Source organism: Pleuronectes platessa, chromosome 18 (assembly GCF_947347685.1).
Source record: "Pleuronectes platessa chromosome 18, fPlePla1.1, whole genome shotgun sequence".
NCBI lineage: Eukaryota > Metazoa > Chordata > Actinopteri > Pleuronectiformes > Pleuronectidae > Pleuronectes > Pleuronectes platessa.
Window position 1 is genome coordinate 9,682,085 of NC_070643.1, and position 23,002 is coordinate 9,705,086.

Genomic DNA, 23,002 nt, shown 5'->3' on the forward strand with positions numbered 1-23,002 from the left:
CCACATGCACTCGAAAACCAACCGTCTATGTAGTTGCGTGCATGCTATTTACTAAGAATAGAAAGTATTACACGGATTTACATGGGGGCGCAGTCCTTCTGAAATGTTTGCATCAAGACTATCAGTGGATAATACGTTTGTAGACTGAGTACTACGAGGTAATATCAAGAAATAGTAAGAGACCCTTTGGAATCACCTGGTTACACGTAAACAAACACAATGTGCTCAAGCTAATAACACACAAACAGTTATAATCCTCCGTGTCTTTGTGAAGCTAACACGTTAAATATTCAAAGTGCTGGAGGAAGTAGTAAGTGAACTCTTGGATCGAACAACTCCCCCGTTGGCAACAGTATCTCAGACAGAAGCTTCCATGAGCTGCAGATCAGACCTGCACAAGGTTCAGGAGAGAATTCCAGTCAATGCATTTATTGACAATTTGTCCAACTGTGGGCTGAACGTCTCAACTCGTTTAAACTCTTCCCTGCTTCAGAAAAATCAACAATCCTCGCTTACAGGTCTGCTGAGGTCTCTCTATCTTGTGAGGTTTGTTTCATATCAGCAGAAACTCCATGTGAATAGCAAATATGTTACGATTAAAAGTTTACTACTTTACCAATGACCTCCAATCTGGTTCATTTGATCGGAATCCATGTTTAATAACTTAATCGCTTTCGCCCTGATGTTCACCTCCTTTTATCAACGTGTTCTGAGATTTACGTTTAGTTTCTTTAAACATTCTAGCAGCTGAGAGAAATATTTGGCCATATAGATAGAGGTTATTTTGAGGAAGTTAAGATACTAACGGTTTAAAACAAACATGGAGGAAAATTACCTTTATTTGATTTAGATGATTTATGAGAAAGGAAAAGGCATTCAACGGTTTAAAGGTAATCTTGGGAATCACATAAAATAAAAATAAAATATGTTGGTAAGAACCACTGGCTGTAATCAGTTTGTATTCATAAAAAAATATCTATACACTCACAGTTAAACCTGCAATGACTTGAGGCAGCGGAAAAAAGCTCTGAAAGTCACAGCACAGACAAACAAACACCTCTTAAGGTGGAATGAAAATTTTAGAAAACAGTTGTTCAATCACACATCCCATAATTACAGAGCAATATTAGCTTCCATTTGGAGTCGTGGCTCTGGCCACCTGGCAAGCGTGAGTAAAGGATTCTCAACCGACTCCTGAGGGAAATATCTGCCAATATCCTCTGTGTGAGTGCTCGACGCTCCACTCTGTGCACCAGCTGTTCGCTAACTGTATCGGTTTGCCTATATTCTGTAGCTCCCTGTGGGGTAACACAATGATGAGATACCTTAACATGTTTCTTACACTCACAGAGAATCCATGGAAAGCATTAGGTGCTGCACAGAGATGCGTCCTCAGCCATAAATGTCCATCGACCGTGACTTTTGTCCTGTAGCAAATATCCTCAAATCACCTTAAATGGCAAAGCAAGAGCTGATCATCGGTGCAGAGCAGAGAAACACAAGGATCTTTTTATTCAGGTGATCACTCAGCTGCTCAAATCAAAGGCTTTGTTACAAACTACTTGTCAATGCCCCGTTCATGAAAAATGTCAAATGTCAAAACAACAATGAAGACGATGACTGAAAACAACAAATAGGTCTTTGTGTATATATTCTGTTAGTTTTTATGCCATTTTAGTTGTGTAATTCATTTATATAATTTTGAATTCAATAGTTTATTAACAACAGGAAGAATATATAAGATAATTCGTCAACTTTTATAAGTGAGTGAAACGTGGAGTTAATCCCACTGTCCAGTTATAAAGTGAGAAAAATGTGATCAAGCAAGTGGAACTTGATGCGCACACGCACACACACACACACACACACACACACACACACACACACACACACAAACACACAAACACGCAAACACACAAACACACACGCAAGCCTCCGGGGATTGTATCACATGACCGTGGGCACAGGTGCACTATGGGATGGCCGTCTATTTTCTGCAGTTAATCGATCACATGAAGCCACTGGAGCTTGAATAGGACTCAACGGGCCAGAGAGTGATATAGACTGTCTATGTGTGTGTGTCTGTGTGTGTGTGTGTGGGGCAATACATCTCCCTATACTCCATTGTCATCAAATTGCTCTACAACCACTTAAGAGCTGCATGAGTCTTATGAGACAAACTGTAGCTCAGAGGCTTTTTGTCATCCACTCATTCACACACGTCATATGCACTCTCTCCCTCTCCCACACGCACACAGTCTCTCATGGTGGCTAAGGCACACAGGGAGGGGGGGGGGGGGGGTCTCAGGAGGTTAGCTAATTCGGCCCACTGGTGCCTCAACCACATCTTCCTCTCTTCACTTCATCTCCCCCCCGTGCTCGTGTTGCTCCAAACTACCGCTCTCCCTCTAAAGTATCCTGCCCACAGACCTAATCTGATCCGCTGCTGCTTTCTTCTTTAGTATCATACAACTTTCATTAGGTGCAGAGAGAGAGGGATGGACCTCGTTCAGAGCCGACCTTAGGCCCTCATCCACTGAACCGAATCCCCTGAGATCTGTAATAGATTCAGTGCAAAGAAATGGCTACCATTCTCTGCTGTCGTCTGTATAGTATAGTGTGCGTGTGTATTCACCTTCAATATGTTAAAAAAAAAAAAAAAAAAAAATGGCATCTATGTAAACCAACACAAAGAATAACAAAGATGATAATATAGCTCTTCTTTAATCCTCACATTTAGGAACTATAATAGCCCTCAGTAGAATGAATGCCTCTGCCAAGGCTCAACAGTCCCCCTGGATTCATGCAAGCTGCACCAAACTGCACACACTGCAAACCATTTGAATGGAGATCAGTCACCTGAATATACACGATTTTTCTTTAGATCCATGAATTATTCCCTGCATGGGAAATTGATGAAAATGTCAAAAGATTATCTTGATAGTTGTTCTTCCTTTGGAGATGCCCCAAACATTCAAAACGTCTCGGGGAACTTGGTTGAGCATTTGTTGGTGTAATCTTGCTTAAAAAAAAATATATATATATATATATCCTTGATCCGCCCCCTTAATCAAATCCAATCCAAAATTAAAAAAGCTTTTCCTTGGCCCCACTTGGCAACCAAATTTCCAAAAATCCATTCAGGAGTTTTCGCATAATCCGTGTGGAATAAAGACAAACAAACAGCAATGAAAACCAAAGGCAAACAGCAAGCGATGCATAAAGACTTCAACAAGAATATACAAAAATAACATAGTTCTACGTACATTTTATCTCAACTGACAGAAGTCTAATCAACCAATTAATGTAGCTCCACGGACTTTGCTATTTGGAAAATGAGGTTTCAACTACTTTAGCCAGAACGTATTAGGAATAGTTGAACTGTATAATGACAAATTGATGAGCCGCCCACAAAGAAGAAAACCATTACATTCCGCTAAAGTTTGATAAAAAAAAAAGATTTGGACAAACGATGTGGATGTTTGAATCGGTTTTTCTGCTGGAAGAAGAAGTGTAGTATCCATCTCACCACTGAACTTTACTCCAACTCCATTTGTTCACACTTGTGTCTCACAAACAGCACGTAGGTACAGACAGCATGTCGAGCAGTCTGTGTGCAGATGGCTGCTGTGGGAGGTAAAACACAACAGTGAGTGCTGATGTATGTGGCACAGTCGAGCATGTAGGAGTCAAGCGAGCATGCCTAAGCTGCAAATGTATTCTCCGCTGGCAAGAGAGAAAAAAACAAACAACAAAACATAATTTCGCCGGCGACGTGTTGCCAGTGCACGATGCAGCTGGACGAGGGGGTCTTCCTATTGGAGGGCGCACGATACGTTTCCCCCTTTAGTTTGATTCATGACACTGTTAATGTCATCAACAGGAAGTTGGCCCCGTGCAAAAGTGCCTCTGAAATACGGCCAGGGCAGTTCAGAGTGCTGTATACCGATCCATACTGATCCGCAGAGATCTGTTGGGAAAACTGGACGGATTATAAATGACAAGGTGTGCGTGCGTGTGCGTGCGTGTGCGTGAGTGTGCGTATGTGTGTGTGAGTGTGTGTGTGTAGGGGCTTTTGCTGGAGCATAAAGGGGCTCAGTGCAGAGCCCGTTCAGAGAGAGAGAGCCATAGCTCATGAGCGCAGAATACTAATCCCGTTGCCACAGTCACCCCCGAGCCGACAGCCCTACACCGAGCCGACAGCCCTACACCGAGCCGACAGCCCTACACCGAGCCGACAGCCCTACACCGAGCCGACAGCCCTACACCGAGCCGACAGCCCTACACAGAGAGGGACACACGCAGTTTAGCTTGAAAAAACCACAACTACTCTTTTGCACAGTGTTTTGATTATTCCTTGTCATCAGCGTTGGCGTGTGGACATGTTTCTCTGGGCCTGCATGTGTTTGGGCAGAGGTAAGGGGTGTTAAAACACCTGTATGTACTGTACGCCTGCACAGTGTGACAGTAAACACCTCTCCGCTCTCATGCTGCTACAGACACGCACACAAAAACACACACAAACACACTTCTTTCTGCTCTAATTGCCAGATAGTATTGTATGAGGAGAGGATGAGCTGTGTGTGTGTGTGTGTGTGCTAGTGTGTGTCTGTGTGTGTGTGTGTGTGTGTGTGTGTGTGTGTGTGTGTGTGTGTGTGTGTGTGTGTGTGTGTGTGTGTGTGCACGTGTGAGAAAGTGACGGACCACTTGCTCCTGCTCAATGAAAGGGTGTTCTGGTCCCATGAGTCCCAGCCAAATCCCACTGCTCTCTCTCTCTCTCTCTGGATTTCTCTCTCTTCCTCTATTCCCCTCTTTCTCCCTCATCCACCCATCTCCCTCTCCCTCTTTCTATCTCTCCACTTCTCCCTGATTTAACACATAAAACACAACCCACACCCTCCATCTGGGCTAATGAGATTTCCCAGTGATTGCTGTGTGTGTCCAGGGAGCACGCCATGGGGGAGCTGTGAACGTCGAGCGAGAGAGAGAGAGAGAGGGAGAGAGCGAGAGAGAGAGAGAGACAGAGAGAGAGAGAGAGAGACTGAGGCAGGTGTCCAGTTTTACGCTGATTTGAGACATGCACTCCGGAGGACGTCCGCACATTTGGGTCCAGACTTCTTCCGAGTTTCCCTTTCAGATATAAAGAACACAGCAGGAAATTCTTGACTCTTGTTCTCTTCTACATGTCTTCTACATGTATGACACTCTTTTCCAGCTGTGTGCCCTTCGCATGCTACAAACGGCATCGACGCACACACTCGATTGCAGTGAATCCGCCAAACATGGTCTCATTCAGACACTATCCAGAGTTTTTAGTGGTGGGGCTGGCAGGAGAAACTGCAGATAATGATGGCAGCAACTGATCGGAGATCTGCATGCCCACACACAGCCCCTCTGGATAATTCCAGGAGATTATCTGGAGTTCAGTGCATGTCTGAAAGCCACTATGGAGATTTAGACGGCAGTATTTCCTTTACGTGAATTATCTGTAAGAGCAATATGACAAATAGGCTGGGGCAATATTGCATACAAATATAATAGTATAATATAGTGTATTTATTTAGCAGACAAGAACAAGTGTATTCGCCAACCCGCTTGGTGTACTATTAGAAAAATGAAAACAACCTAAGTTGCATGATGAATGACTTCACTTACTCTGAGTAAAAAACTGAAAATCAAAGATTGAAAAAACGCTGAATTAAAACACTACAGTGTCTCTGTCCTTGCACTGCGGTGGTGGAAGCTGCAGCCGTGATCTGAATGTGTTGTGACTCCACTAAACCAGACTCCACATGCAACCTACTTGCTCGGCACACAGAGGCAAATATGAAAGCAGAATATGATCAAGCCGGTTATTCGCTAAAAAGGTCAAATTTTTTGCGAATAACAGGCTTGATCACCTTTTTCATAAACTATAATTTGAAATAATTAAACTTGGTGGTGGTTAAAATGATGAGCTGTATTTAGCTATTTTTTCTAATCGCCTTAATAGGCCTATTATAATATAATAGACATTTTGGAGGCCATTTGTTGGACGATCTAATATTCAGTGCCATTTCAGTGCCTCAGAGCTCAAATTAGCTGCTTCTTTATTAGATTGAAATATTATTAAATCGGTTTAGTCAAAGTTGTTTATTAAAAATGAAACATTTGCACACTAGAAATATGTCCGATAAGCGACATGTAAAGTAGCTGTAATACATATGTCTATAATACCAGTGGATCACATGACTGTGTCTAATAAGCTGACCAGCAGTGGCCATCAGCCCTGTGCAGCTTTACAGCCTCTTGTATTCCAGTGTTTTGATGCAAGGAATCAACAATTTGACTGTTTTGGTTCATTCTCGCCACCCTGATGTCCTCATTTGAATCAGGCTCCTATATGTCCTGTAAGCAGAGGTCAGCCTATAATGATGCATAGATGATGATGTGTCAGTGTTGCACTCACAGCTTGTTTCTGCTGACCCCAAGTGGCAAGAGAAACCAGTTAATGCAGGTTTTTTAAGAGCGAACACCAACCCCACACACTCTCTGACAAACTCTAAAGGGAAAGTTCCAGGTCCGACCACAAGTTATGATGTGAGCACGTCGACTAATTTAATTAGAGGGACGGCCACTGTGGCTCACAGCCGAATGATGGATGAGCCAACACATACAGGACGGTGTAATTTTCCTGTGAGTGACTTATGAATGATTGAGGACAATGGGGTTGAGTCTCCATTCTACGTGACGGATGAGATGTCCACAGTGCACGTCTTCACAGCCAATAACAGCTAATGGCTTTAAGAAGCCTATACTTAAAGTATAATGAATCTATAAAGGCAATTTTCAAATTAGGTGAGACGCTTCAGGTGGGTGGAGCAGAAATGACAAGATGGACCGGTCACCAGGTTCATATCTCGGGGTAGGATATCAGCTCTTACCCCTTATGCCCCATGCTTCTCAATCACCAGGAGATGATCCATCATGGTGACACATTCACAGCGATGCTAGCACTGAGAATAGGGACAGCAAACGCACAGTGCTTGGAGCTTTTATTTTGAAAAGTTGTACACTTGGGACTGATGATTGTGTCGCTTGCACAGACCTCTGAGATATAACAACATGAAACATTGACCATCAACACTTCACTTCACACAAACCAGGTATGATGAGCGCAATGTTTTCCATCTTCACTCTGCACCATAGACTGTTTATAAAAAGCTCTGGTCACAACGTCCAGCACACAAACAATTAAAAGAGACAATATATCTTAGAACAGTTTGAGAAGAACTTATTAAGGACAAAGGAATAATTCTGAAATAGCTCCGGAGCAATAACACACACCAAGAAAAAAGGGAGATGTGATAGGGCAGTGCACTAGCTACTGTTAAAGAGCATTTTAACATTAAAAGTCGATTGAAATATTAAAAGATACATAAAATTATAATAATAATATTTGGAAACATATTGCATAAGTGTATTTTAATATTTCCACGTCTTCGATGTTTCTTGAACTCAGTCGTTGACAGCTCGGATAAGACTGTCAAGGGAGCCAGAGCTGTTCTTTTGCACGGAGCAGTGTGTAATAATACGTTGGATGCAAAGAGACAAACATTGGATATTAACACCGAGGGAACTGGATAAGCAGTGTAGATAATGGGTGGATGAATGGAAAATATTATCTGTAGTATGCCGTGTTTACTCCCTGGTATGTAGTGATAAATATAAATAAACACAATCAATCACACATAAACAGAATATAAAGCCGCCCCCTTATTCTAGCTTGAATCTTGAAAATAATGGTTATTTACAGGAACCTTTATTCCTTACTGTCCACATTACTGCCACTTTAGCTGGAACCATGGAGCAGCATCTCAACCCGATTACTGATTCTATCACAACTCTGCATGTGTGTAACCTCAGGTATTTATATGGAGGCTCCTTCTTCTGACTGGTGTTGACTAAAGCACGTGCACATAGCATGTAAGTGAAGTACATTACAATTGATTAGTGTAGCTAAACACATACCCTGACATTTCTACACACTGACCGACAAGGAGCGTATTGCAAATCTGTCGCTGATGGCTCTTATCGTCTCCTAACCGAAGGCATTCACCGGTATTTGTGTGTGTGAATGTGTGTGTGTGTCTTATCTCACACTGCAGTCTATTAGTGTGAGCATAAACGCTTAAAACATTGCGTGGCTGTCTTGCAGTTTAGAACGTGAGCCGCATGTTGGTCACATTTCTTCACACAGATGGGATCGGCGCAGTTCACTCGCATCTGTCGCTTTCGGGACAGTGATAAAAGAAAGAACGAGAGAATGGGGGATTTTTTTTTGCGGCTCTAGGAAAGATAAGGAAAATCGAGAGGAGCCTCACGACACCTTCTGAAGAGGCTTATAATCGCTGTCAGGCAGACTCTTGTCCACGGGAGCATGTGAAGGCTCTCGGTTTAACAAACTGGGTAAATAAGCATCGGCACAATTTGTATCAAGGTTACGAAATGTGAGCTGCGTGTGTTTCTACGGTTGGGTAATTTTCCAGCGAGTCAAAATTGTTTAGTGGGGAATCAACCATCAGCTGAATTTGTTGTGACTTGTTAATCTGGGCTAAGAAAACGCTGAGAATGGAGGATGGGAGGGACGGGTAGTGGAATCCAAAATGCTAGAATATGAGAGTGATTCACACACGTATGTTTGTTGTTGCCGCATCGCATTCGACGCCAGTCATGGCTGCTGGGAGAGGAGGACAGGAGAACCAGGGGATCCCTTTTTTTCCCTGCTTCTTCTTCCCCATAGACCTCACATTTAGTCACAGGAGCTCAAAAGCTGAATGTTCCTGTGCCTGCCTGCGCCATCACATGACTTTTTTTTTGCATGACAAGCAGGGGAGATGCAAACGCTCCAGCGTGAGAATGTTGATCTATGTTGATTTATGCATTGCAGGTCACATGCGAGGATTAAAAAAGATTCCTCCAGCAGCTGAAAAGCCTAAAATCCAACGTGCATTAAGAGTGTTTTATTTTCAACAACAGCATCTTTATATCACCCGCATGTGATTTCACTCTGTGCTGAATGAAACCAGTGATAAATACCTGCACTACGTAAATAAACGGAACCAGCCAACTTGTTGAACATTGCATAATTCGGCTTGCATTGCACCTCATACCCAATTTATATGGAAATGAGACAATATATTTTTTAAACAGTGTTTTGCATAGATATGTGGTTCAAATTTGTTCAGTGTCATACAATCGCACATTTACAGATTTGATGGACAAAGACCCAGGACGTCTGTGGGTCATATTCAATGCTGATATAATGTCCACAAGGATTTCTTCACTAAGATGTGTACTTTTGTATTTTTCCGATCATTTCACTGTCCTCTTCCTGGAAGGATGAAGGACAAACTCAGGCTTGTTTTCTCTATTATCGATAGATTCCACTGGCACAGAGGACCGATGCGCCCAAAGGTCACCTAATTGCCATGCTAAGTATAATTCGGAAATTTTTACCTGTGCAATAACCCAAAGAGATTAGAGTGTATTTACAAAGCTCCCTAGGCAGCCTCGGGAAGACAGGAGCCATACAGGCTTTGCCAAAGCACAAGTGATACACTGAGAGAATTGAAGGTCAGTCGCTATAATGCACTATTGTCAATCAGGGCTACAGTCGACACAGTGAGCTCCCATACATACCTGTTGAATTCTGATCGACCCTATCTACAGTCACAAGGTTAGTTTTTTGTCAGAACGTTGCAGAAATGTATTCGACCAGTTGCAGAAAGAGAAAAAATCTAATCTCAATCCATGCCTGTAATGTTAGGAATTGGTTGTTCTTGATGAACTGCTGGAGGTGCTCATTTTCTAGATGGGGGCCATTAAACTATTGCAGAAATGAAAGAAGAGGGGGCCACCAGATAATGTAACTACAAGAGCACCACTGAAGCCTCAAACACTTGAAAACATATAGACAACACGATAGAAACATTACATTAATGGTTGTCTGGTCATTTGAAGAGTGGTTCAGTCTAATTGCTTCTCTCGTTGTTTTCCTCTGCTGCACTTCTTCATCTCCTCTGTGAAGCAGAAGCTTCAGTGGACATATAAGTCAGGTTGCTGTGTTTGAGCAGGGATGGTGAAGTGAACAGGGAAGTTGGAAGATTCGAGCTCAGTGTCGGGTGTACTTTAGTTTGGATATTTTAAGGTAATTAGGACATCGGGGAATTGTTTGGAAGAGAACACACACAAAGGCTTGCCCGCACATCTTCTGATCACCGCCTCTCAGTGTTTCACATCTTAGAGACTGACAAATACTACATCGGTGCGTTTTGAGGTGAGACAAAGAAAAACCAACAGAGCTTCCGGGTATAATTGGCATGAATTTAAAAACCACATCAACATGTGAGGTCAGTGTGCAGAGCTGCACCGATCCATTGGGCTTTTGTCTTCAGCAAAAACAAAACCAGTCCGAGCAAGCTGGCAATAAATGCTCTGTCTCGCTCTATCCTCCGAAGCCACGTCTCTCCCTCTGTCCCTCCCTGTCTGTGTATATTAGATGATAAATCCCCCCCCCCCCCCCCCCACCCCCGCTGATTAAATCCGGAGTGCGATAACCTCCCCGTCAGCAAGGTAAGGACTCTCGGCGCTCTCTCCCCGGAGCGCTCACGATGTGTGCTAGTGAGTCGTTGAAGGCAGGCCAAGCCTCGCAGTAAGAATCACTGGGCTCTAATTAGTCCTGTTCACTCTGCAAACATGCCTACAAGCCACCTAGAAGAAAGTCATTATGTAATCTGTGAACTAGGAGACTCACTGCAGTGTCTCTATGGTCACTCCCTCATTCGTCTGTAGCCAATTATGAAGCAGAAGAGCAGATACGGTTTGGATGAAGCACTTAACTGTATCACTTACAGGTTTATATATATTTATATATCCCCATGTTGTATATGTGCTTATGGCTTGTACGCTCCATGTTCTATTCATTTGTTGACGAAGCATGTGTCTGCGCATGGGTGTCAAATCTGATCTTGTCCTCACACAGGGTGGTTTCGCGCACACACATTCAGGCGTGTACACACACACACACACACAGAGACAAACACACACACACAATAATATGCAGCATGTAAACTGGAGTCTCAGGTGGGAGCCGCACCTCTCGGCCACATGGGGGAATCTCTAAAATATAGATCACAAGACCGAATTTCTGTCAGGCATTTACAAATCTTTTCATGGGAGATTTGAAAGGCTCCCTTTGAACTGCTTATTTTTTTTTTAATTAAAGGCCAACGCACCAAAGACCTAATTCAAATAACAAATTCTCTGTCAAGCAGAGACAAGCCACATCACTGGGGTGGTATTAAAGGCCAGATCAACAGGACAACATTAACCAGAGTGTTTATTTTCCATCGTGAGATGCGTACACAACAAGGACACAACTGATGATATTTCATGAAACCTTCTTTGGGGCTTTGAACAATTTATAAGCTGCCGTTTGAAATCTGTGATATTCCATGTTGTCTTAAAGGGCATAAATAATAAACTCTGTTCCGACGTGTGCTCATGTGTCATTCATTGAAAATGGGAACCGCAGCCCTGCACCGCCATCTCATTGTTTCACAAAAAAAACAGTGTCCTACCTTGTCGGACGTCTCTGGGAGCTATCGCGATGGCATCGTTGGAATGCAGCTCGGTGACACAGCAGTCATCTGGAACCAGCGAACCATTGCTGAAGCTGTGGGGCGTCTCCGGGAGCAGCGGCACAGGCGGCGCCATGATGTTGTGGTTCGGACAGATACATCCCGTCTGGGTCATCCCGCAACCGTCCGCGTCGGAAACCTCCCGATCTCTGTTGTGTCCCGTGCGTAAACACTCCTCGAACCATCGGCAGAGCACGCCGCAGGTGAACTGACTGGAGTTCTCGTTGTTGATGAGCAACACCTCCACCAGCCTCAGCTCCAGCAATTCCTTGGTTACCTGAGGCTCATCAGCAGCTGGGTGTCTCGTGAGACACAATTGGACAAAGTTTTTATCAAACTGTAGGAAGGAGTAAGTTCCATCTGAGTTGGATTGGCTGCCACAGAGATTAATGACTTCCTGATCCTTGGCCGCGTCCGACTGTAAATGCAGGGGGCAGGTTTGATTCGATAGATGATGGTCGAGGGAGAGGAGCATGGGGTAGTGTGTCCGACAGACGATAGGGTGGCGGGTGAAGCGGAGGTAGAGGGAATACTTGGTGGGATCCGGGTTTTCCAGGGACCAGGAACAGCCCGGCGCCCTGGAGGGGAACAGCTCCCGTAGGGAGAAAGACCCGTAGAGCACCCCAGCTACAAGGCTTGAGCATGTTGAGGAGACGGGTGAGGGGGCCCCCTCTGCCCCGGTGCTGGGGATGCCATCGGAAGCCCCATAGGCAGCCTCAGCCAGGGCAGAGAGAGGCGCTAGAGCGAGGGCAGACACGGCTGCCAGAGCCCCAGCCACGGCCAGGAGAGAGGACAGCACAGACAGACACACCCCACCAGCAGTGTTCATCCTATGACATTAGTCCTGCAGGGGGAGAGAGAAAAGAGGATGGAGGGGCGGACATTAGACACATCAGGGAATATCGTCAAATTCAACTTGACAGACTTTACATGACCCAGACAAAAGAAGAACTTGAAGAGCAGACTCATACAATACAATACAATATATGTACAAGTCTAAAACAGGACTGGACAGTTCTTCTTGGACTCAGAGTTCAACATAACCAACTTCATGGCAGTTCCTCTTCATTCTTACACACTCACACTCTGTCAAAAACAATAACACAAACACCATGCTGGGTTGGATTTAAAGGTGTGTTGACTTGGCTGTTGAAACATGCATTGTGGGGCCTGCTCCGTGCCTCCCTGCTGATATGTACACAAAGATACACGCACACACACACACACACACATACTCAAAGCATCGCCTGCTGAGCAGCCCCCAAAGGCTCTGGCAAACTATTACCATCACCGACACAGAGAGAGTCGGGATGACTCATACCAAACACACACTGTTGACAAATAATAATAAAGAAACATATATAGCATATGCATTGTCGTAGTACTTCAGACTTGTGTACTTCAATGCCAATTATATTCTTGTTCAGCCCATGTGTCGCTCCATCACCTGAGACTTTCAAACTTGCTCTGCACAAATGTGGTTGGAGGAAGGTATGTCGGAGAAAGGGAAAGGTTTGCACCACGTTACCAACAATCTTATTTCTTAAAATATCACTAACTATTATATTACAAACACAGCAGTTAAAAAACAGCCTTATAACACCGACCTGTTTTATGCACTTATTTATCACAGGTATTAAAACTGAAGACGTAAAGAACCAAGACACGTGTTACAACACAATAATGACACAACAGCTTCTAGTTGGGAACTAGTTGGCTAAAGTAAATAAAGTAGGGCTAAACTGATCACGTCATGACATATGAATATATAATATAAAATATAATGTATAAATTTGTCACGCGTCACCTGTAAAGGATTGTTTTAAGTCTGAACAAACCAGTGACAACAAACGCCTTCCAATATAGCCCCCCCACAAAAAAAAAATCTGCAAGAGAACAATACATACAGATGCTATATGAAATCACAAAACATTAAAGTGCCTATTTAAAAAAAAAAAATCTCATTCTAAAACTTTGCAGTCTTCAAAAATATGTTTATCTTATGAGAGTTATTTTGTAGAGGTGACTGTCAAGCATATAAAACATCTGAACTATTTTAAAGCTAAGTCTCTTAAGAGTTTTTTAGCCACTCTGTCGGCAAACACATTTCTTTTGAAATGTTTTTTTATTTTTTATCCAGCAGATATTTTCTCTAGTTTCTCTAATGTTCCTAGGTGGTTATTGACTGGCTGAGCCTGTGCGCACTTTTGAAAAATATTTCAAAAGAGGAACATTTTACGATGTTTTTAACATTTTCAAAACAACAAAATAAAAATTGATAAACACTCTATCATACTTATGTTGCCGGGCGGCTGTGGTTCTTGGGAAAGATGCTGAACCCCAAATTGCCCCACATAAAAAAAAAAGCAACAATAACCCCCAACAGACGTAGAGTATTTTGAGTGATCAATATTTTCTTTTTTACATGAGAAGAGAATAAGCATGAGCTCTTCACAAACCTAACGTCAAGGGAGAGAGGACCAAATGTGAACCGTGTAGCCCATGGGGCATAAATGTTACATACAGCTCATTTAAATCAAAAGGGAGCTGGAAAGAATTTGAGGCAACTTTGCCATTTACACGCAAAAATTGAACGTAACCACCGTGGAATAATGTGTGAATGTGTTCTTCTAATGGTGTTGAAATGGTGTGAATGTTGCCTATATGCAATATGCCATATTAGATGCTAAAACAGCTCTTTAGTGCATGCAGTTTTGTGTTTGATTAACATTTTGAGAGAAATTAAATAGAGAATCCACCTCTCCTCAGCGTTTAATAAACCTTTTGCATAGCGACCTCTCCAACTTCTCCCTTTTCATGCCTTTTTGCAGGATCCAAGGTTACTGCACATGTGACACAACTGCAAAAAAAACTCTATACAAAACACGTGTCTGCGGGTACAGTACTTTCCTCAGGCCCAGGTTAATGAAACACAGCAGTAGCCTGCACTTCACAGGACTCTCGTCTCTCAGTCTGTCAAGGCTCTCCAGCGTTTGGACACAAGGCCCGGAGAGGAGGCCAGGAATTGTGCATACTTCACCATGTCAAGGGGCGAAGGGGCTCCGGGACTTTTAGCGGGGAGCCGTTAATGAGAGCTGTGGGGACGGAGGGGGAGACGTTGGAGGGCGCAGGAGATTAGAATTCGAACAATTATTATTCGGAATTATGAAAATGTGTGCACAGTTTTGCTTAATTCCCCAGGAAAAAAATCTCCTGTTGGGGTTTGAGGCTTTGTGCTGATGCTAACGCAGAGTGGTGTACAATGCATAAAGACGTTGAATGGTTTACTGTCACGCTCAAGGTCAATTCACCTACACAATGTCTTATTTTTCTGACAAAAAGTGGGTTTTGAAGATATTAAATCTGTTGCCCTGAGGTCATAGGAAGGTCTGTAACCACTGGTTCATCCCCGCTCAGCAGAATAAGTGGTGGATCTGGAAAGAGCGTCGCAATACTTCATGTCTTAAATATAGAGCTGCTAATTTATTTGGAATAAGGATGAAATAGTTGTTCCAAACAGGACATGTGTGATTCACGAAGAGCAGTTTAAAACCAGACTTTCCTTATCTGTTTTTTTGTGCAGACGTGTTTGTAGAAAAAAGACACACGCGCACGTACACACAGAAAACAAACAATATGTGATGCACCACTTTACATCAGACTATATACAGCAGACCGCACTACACAAAGGAAGTGAAGCTCCGTTCACTCATCAGCCAGTTTCTACTTTGGGAGGAGCTGTGATACTAGTAACCATAGCAACACCACATCTCCTGACCTGGAAATGCATTTTTTTTTTAGCTTCTGACAGTTTAGCTTTATCTCCCCCCCCCCCCCCCCCCTTTCTGTCACTGTTTGGACTGGCTTTTTTTTTCCAATGCAAGATTCACGCCCCACTCACGCGGGACGCATGACATAAAGGCCTTATAAACAACTCCGGCTGCGGCTTCGGTGACACATTGACAAATGCGTGGCACCGTTGGGCCGAGCGAAGGCTAATGTAGCATGTGGTGAAATATGCCCAAGGACATCATGCTGTCTGGCACATGATGAGGTTATAGACTCTGCCACCTGAACACGCTCGCATACCGTGGAGCAAATATGGCATGAGATAACATCTGCACCGAGCTGCAGCCGGTGACGCGTCCCGCTAACAATGCGTCAACTGAACTGTTAAAACCATACATTCTGTGGGAATGTCATGACATGCAAATTTTCTTTATGACAAATAGACATGTCTATTTTTACTCACAGGAACTACACTTTGTCGCACAAAAACACTATCAAATGTAAAGTTAGATTGCATTACACGCCAAGCCATGCATAGGCAAAATCCTTACGCATATTTTACGCATTAAAAGGAATACTCTGCGTCAGGCGAATTGTTTTTGGGACAATGGACAATGAATATTCATAGAGCCACAGTCTGTGCAAGAGTAAGCCCTAAAGTGCTGTCTTCATGAGGCCATTCTGTCCCACTTCAATCTAAAACAGTATTTTACTGTGGGCACACATTAATATTCATTAGCTGTGATGTCTTCCTTCCCCCTTCCACCTTGACATTAATGTTACCATCAAGGATGGCAAAATATGTGTATCCCTCATTCCCTGTCTCTCTTTTCCGCTCCCTTCCTCATTCTTTAATGCACTGAAGTGACAATATGACTCATCTTGTAGTTGTCTTCGATGTGATGTGCAAAACCGGGGATGCCAAACTTTAAGGAAACACCAAAGTGTCCCTGTCCACAAACAAGAGATAATTTCACGAAACACACATGATACGGGTCATGTTTCCATTAATGAGTTTAATGCACACTTTTGCTAAACTTTGTGGGATCACACACACAGACTTTAAGACAAGGTTCTCTGAAACAAACTTTTCAAAAAATGATCTTCACTTAGAGCTGCATGTATTCATCATTCAAATAGACTTTGAAAAAAACACCAATTACTGTGTATCTGTCTCCATGTCCATGTCTCTGGAAGCCCCACAATCTCGGTACAGAGGCCTAAAAAGCTTTAGTTCTAGCTGCATGGTGAAATGCCAGTGTAACATGCTGTGAAACCACCAAGAGACAGACTCAAAGTCACTGAATTATAATATACCCACAGACTGTTACTGCTTCCACACATGCTCTGCGAACCTTAAATGCTCTAAACAAGACCCAATGGAGCTGGATGGGTGAACGCAAATGTCCAAATCAGTCGAAAGCAGACATGAAACCAACTTTACCCCACACAGCTCCTTAGTACAAAGTCTGAGTAATATCCGGAAGAGCCAATGTGTGGACAAAGCAGGTCATTGTCCTAAGTATTTACTTACTATTAACCCAAACAAATGTCCCTTGTTTTCTTTGTGCTGGCAATTAAGGACTTCTTGTCACTCCCGTCAATAAGAGCTAGGCAAGCTCTGCAAACTGGTCGGTTAAACTAAGAGAGTAAAAAACTGAATAACCTCTTAATAGAAAAACACTGCCATCAAGGTTGTCATGAGGTTCCCATTAGCATCATCAATGCCTCAAACCTCAACCCTGCGAGCTTGGTTAGTGAGTGTAAATGAAAAGCTGCTTATTACACTCTCCTATATAAAGCAGGCCTTTCTGCATGTCAATTATGCACGGTGAATACACAGTGTTGTGCCCTGAGAGTCGCCTCTTTATTACTTTAATTGAAAAATAATCTTGACTTGCGGGCCACAGGTGGTCAAGAGGTTTAAATATGAGTCATAACCGTATTCTTTTCTCTCATTTCTTGTTTGCCCTCAACTGCATTCGTTCTAGTATAGGGCAGCTGTGGCTCTGCACATGGTTAGAGATTGTCCAAATGTCGATTAGCAGCACACTGAACCTTTTAGTCAGAACATCGCATTTTAGCTAGCTCGCTTAATTCTTGGTAGTATACTAGGCAAATATTTGTGTTTTACCAAGAAAAATCCCTGGCCTCTATAGCCGGATTAGCCTATGTTATTTGTTTGTACCAATGCATTGCAATTCAACGCTATTTAACTGTTATATCGCAACTGTTTACAGGGGGATTATGGAAATGACGGATTAAATGTTTGCCTCTGTGATTTGCCGATTTATGTCTCGTTGAAACCACTGCTCAGTGTTTTGATATATGATCAACCCTCATAATAAAGGATCAGTTCTTCAAAATCCCATTTCCTCAATATAACCTAAACAATATAAGCCCTTTCTTATATGCAGAGTTAAAACCAGTCCAAACATCCAGTTAGCATGGTAAAGTGGGGCTTGGAATGAAAACTTCTGTTTAAATCCGACAGGGCCCGTTTCTAACCAAGCGCAAATCAAACATAGAAGGCACGTGCAGTGTATAAAGTTGATAGTCCAGCAAAGGGGACAGAACCAGACTCAGAAAAGAACCTGGGCCAACTTGTCAGGTCCGGTAAAGTCCAGTTGGGTCCCGACACGCTCAGGTTGGGATCCAGAACGGACCTGACTGGACGGACACAGTGGTCAGTATGTATGTCAGCAGCAATGAGATGGCATACTTCATCCTGAGTAGTTATGGCATCATTAAATTATGACATGTAAGATGATCCTTAACCAGGAGTGGTCACTGTTTAAATATGAATATTCCTCTTTCAGGGTAAGCTCCAAAAGACTGTTACCGTGAATATATATATACATGCACTAAATCACAAGTGTCTTCCAGCAAAGTTCCTCCCTGGTGGATATAGTGGATTAGCTTGTGGGCACAGGCGTTAACTGCCTCCCAGGGTAGGGTGCTTCTATTTGGGGAAAGCCATTTCAAGAAAGATTCAATACAGAATCATGACAGCCCTTGTCATAGCGCCCTCCCTCCCCGTCTGCCCCCACCACGATCTATCACTCTTGGGGGAGACATCTTCCTGCACCGCGGCAGAGAACGCTATCGCCTAATTTATTGATGCAGAGTAAATCTCTCATTTGCAGCCCTTAGCTGAGATCAGCATGTGGCCCATGTGTGGGCTCGCACACAGACAAAGTCACCCTCACTCCCTAATCCGAGTGCATTCACAGACACACACATGCCACACCCATCGGAGGGCTAACTCGATCAAACATTCAAGTCTGTATCCCGAAACCGAGTGTGATTCTGATTAACAAGTCAGGAGACGCTTCGCCTTCCCGGCCCTCTCTCTGCCTTCCGGGAAGGAATCCTCAACTTTGCCCCTTCTCATCCTTATCGTCCGCCCCCTTTAGAAATCTCAGCCTTTCTCCAAATCAAACCAAACCTACTGACACATATCTACTCACCGTTTTAAGTCTGTTATCTGGATGAGATGATGTGGATGTAAACCAATATAAAGGACCGACATTGTCCAGACGCCCTAGCTAGGTTGACATTTCAGAGGTCCACGTTCTGTCAGTTGTTTTTTATCAAGCGCACTCCAGCACACCATAAAGTCAGTGCTTTTCACTTTGCTTATCAGTTATTCGCAAATGGCAAGCAGGCTGGGAGCATCTCAAGCTGTGAAGAGACAGCGGCACTAAATCCTCCATCACAGCAAAGGGCATTTTGTCTTCCAGCTGAGGTGCACGGTAAACGCACACACAGACAAACACCCTCGTCCTTCCCTGCATATTCATACATTCACGTCAGCTTGACATGTGCCACATCTGCTTATTGACCTGGTACCTGCAGTATGTGTTGGATGAAAGTGAATTACCATGCACATTTAAATCAGGTAGGGGATCAACTGATGGTGCACACTCTATAGTAGAAAGGAATTCAGAGTTATTATAATCATTGATTTTTGTGTTAATAACATCACGCCGTCAAAATGGAAAAGTGCAGGAACCAGCCACAGTGACACAGTGCAGCACCCGGAGGTACAAACCATTTTGAATTATTGTGCAGTACATTGTAAGAAAGTGAGGATTGGGATCATTTTTTAAAACTTGATTGCTCACTCAGCAAGAAGGAAGTGAAATATGCTTTGGAATAATTTTAGCGGAGGGATGCTCTGTATCATCACAGACCTTAGGCTAAATTTGATCAGGCAAAGGATATCAGCCTGTAGTTTAATTTTCAAAACGACCCGTGCCTGTAGAGCACTGTAGATAAAGACCACTATAAGTCTGCTATTCGATTATTTATTTACCCATTTACTCCAGAACACAGGCAGGAGAACACAGCATTCAGCCAGTAATGTTTGTCAGTAAATGAAACACTTCATTACTGTCACACAGACGAAAGACTGTAACATGCTTTCAAATCAGTGCAAAATTAGAAAGCACTGCTTACACTTAAATATATTTAGTCTGCCTTTTTATGTGGAGTTGAATCATGATCAGGGACCATTAAGATGAACTGGCATTTACTACCTCCAGGATGGATTACCATGTCATGTGGTGGAAAGAAGAACCCATTACAATCAGGTGTGGATCTGAAAAAATGGGAGTTTCAGGAATTTAGTTCCACTTTCTATGAAGCGTTTCCCACAGAATGAATTCAAACCACGGCTGTGCATTTGCACATGGATGAACGTTGATCTCATGTGTGACGGTTACACAGACCAAAGCTTGGAAGACAAGCTATCGTGTCAGAGAGAACTGCGTTGCGTGCCACTTGCGGGTACATGCACAACTGCAGCTGAGACTGTCTGTGTGGACGGTAACAACTTTATGGATTATAGCCTGAGCAGGGATTTGCAGCAATGCAGCAAAACACCAAGTTTGAGAATTTGTACATTATCGCGGGTAGCAATAACAAACATTTTGGTACATTATAAAAATAGGGCGGGACAACTTAGAACATGGCAGCCTGCCACAGTCTAGATAATTAATGGGAAACACTGCTTTAACATAGCGAGATAGGCCATTAGACTTCACAGAGGCATGTGCTCTCACTGCACTCCTAGTTTTGTGAAATGATTTTGAATACAATGGTTTTTGAATCAGATTTAAGGCCAATTCTGAAACTATGAAGAATAATAAGCCCTGTTTCTACCCCTACAACACATGACACAATGGATTGTTCGGATTCCTCCATTCTTTTACCTGCTAAGTAAGTAAGGTGACCATCAACCTAACCCCTTTCATCACAAAATTTCCCTTGGAATGCATTTAAAATGTAAATTTTAAATGCATTTTTAATGCAACTTTTTTCCCATTGAACTGATTGGACGGAAGTATGAGAGACGACAAGGTTGCGGAGGAGAAGGATGCAACAAAAGAGCCCTCAAGTCAGTGACCTTCAGAGATACAGCCAAGACGAAGCAGAGAGAGGACATGTGTAACTTCATTGTGTCAATGAAGGCCGGTTCTGATTGTAGTGAGTCACTCCATGGCTGCTGTTTTCATATAGGATCCAAAACATGTGCTATCAGCAGCAACAGAAACAGATAGTTTGAGCTTTGAGTATGAACCAGGAATGCACAGCACAGGAATCACTCCCACCACTGTCAGTAAGCTGGTTTTTGAGAGTTCATAAAAGCCAGTAAGTGAGTGTTAGCTTCAATATCTGCTCTGTGGGTGTCGTCGTCCAAACACAAATAAACAAACGGATGAAATGACAATGGCATTATTCCTGTGATACTGTGGTAAAAACATTCATTGAAATGTCATCCCACAGTGCTCCAAGAAATGTACACCTCATTCACGCCTCTCAGCAGAGCATATTTACACTCCAAACACAATGGTTTTTCAATACTCTCAATGGGAAAACATTTAGGCTGATTACTATATGGTCTCATAGCCTTTAAAAAACAATTTGCTGCCATGTAATGTTTTTTTCAATACAGTGTGTTCCAAAACCTGAATTTCAATATCGATCGGTGTTGCGTTCACGGGGAGATATCGATACTGAGGCCCGGTCATTTCACATGAGTGAATACACGATCGTTGGGAATGAGGGCAGGCAAATGAATGAGGTGGAAATTGGCTCACAGAGCGACGTTTTCTTAAGTGTTTTCTTTTTTTCTTTGCTTTTTTCTTGTGTATGTCAATACATCCTCCACCATTAACAAAGCTCTATTTATAAACCTTCACCAAAGGCCTAAAGTAAGTGAAAAAAAAGTTTTTCTGGAGTACTGCTTAAAGTAGGGACAAGTGGATTTCATCCGCCAAGAGACAGACAAAATGGTGATGACAACACAACCTCCTCGGTGGAATCAACAAACAATCCATGCATCTCTCATTGAGATAAAATTGATATATGACTTGACCATGTTGACTTTAGTTGCAGATACACGTCAGCACATCAATCTGATGCAAATAGAGCAATTGAAATCCGGGACTGTGTTGGAGTCTGTGATATCTGGTTGCCAGCATCAGGTGAGATCCCACAGTGTGATTCAATAAACTCAACTGCTGAAGTCTGGAATTACAGCGAATTAACAGGTCAAGCTAAAGGTCAAACAGTGAAATGGCTCATTTAAAAAATGTCTTATAAAATCATATTATATCACTAATATCTCTGTAATGTCTCACATATAGCTGAACCACTGCTTAAGGCCCGTTCACATAAAAAGCAGTTTTTATTGCGCTGGCTGAAAAATAGGCCCAATACACATTTTCCTCAATATCAAAATGTGTTTCCTTGATGCAGCTTTACATTACATAACCTTTCATGTAGCTGACGCTTCAATGAGTGCATTCAACCATGAGGGTACAAACCCAGAAAAACAAGAATCAGGTAAATAAAATTTGCTTCAAAAAAGCCAAGCTACAAAGTGCTACATGTAAGTGCCGTAGAAGTGCAACTAAATATAGTATTTTTTATCCAAGGTGTAGTCGGAGTAGATGTGTCATTAGTCTACGGCTTTTTTGTTTTTTCTGCAAAAGAGTCGGGACTTTGTTGAGTGGTAAGCTCGCAGGGAGGGAGCAGCAAGCCGATTGGCCGATGCCGAGCGGAGTGGATGGGCTGGGGTGTAAGGTTTGACCATGTCGAGCTCAGGGTCACTATACTATGCACTATACTATACTATCAGCTCGTGTCATGTGACATATTCGTGGAACTAAAGAGAAAGACAGCGTCAACTTTTCCACCACTGTTTACTCCCTGCCTCGCTCGAGGCTTCATTTCTATATTAATTTCTATTGCTATGTTGAAGTTTGACTAAAAAGAGTAATGCAGCCATTTCCCTCTCATCCTCTGAGGTAATAATTTTGTCAAAAAACACTAGATGTTGTCAATCTCTGTGCTTTTTAAGTATTTTTTGTTTTTGTAAAATCAATTTGAATATGCATAAGCATGTCTCAGGCCTGACCCTACAAACCCCAACACACCCTTAACCTCATTGTAATTGTGAGTCTAAAAAAGTCACCATCTGTTGAGTGTCTGGACAGGATCCGATGTGACACATATGCGCAGTG

At 42.9% G+C, this 23,002-nt stretch overlaps 1 protein-coding gene across 1 annotated transcript in view; it reads right to left on the reverse strand.

Annotated features, from left to right (window-relative positions):
- Positions 1-12,510, reverse strand: part of adgrb2 (adhesion G protein-coupled receptor B2) — a 153,694-nt gene extending 141,184 nt beyond the window's left edge. Inside the window, exon 1 of the mRNA XM_053446761.1 lies at positions 11,622-12,510. Coding sequence (XP_053302736.1) covers positions 11,622-12,510 — 889 coding nt within the window. The remainder of the gene's footprint in view (positions 1-11,621) is intronic.
- Between the last annotated feature and the right edge of the window lie 10,492 nt (positions 12,511-23,002).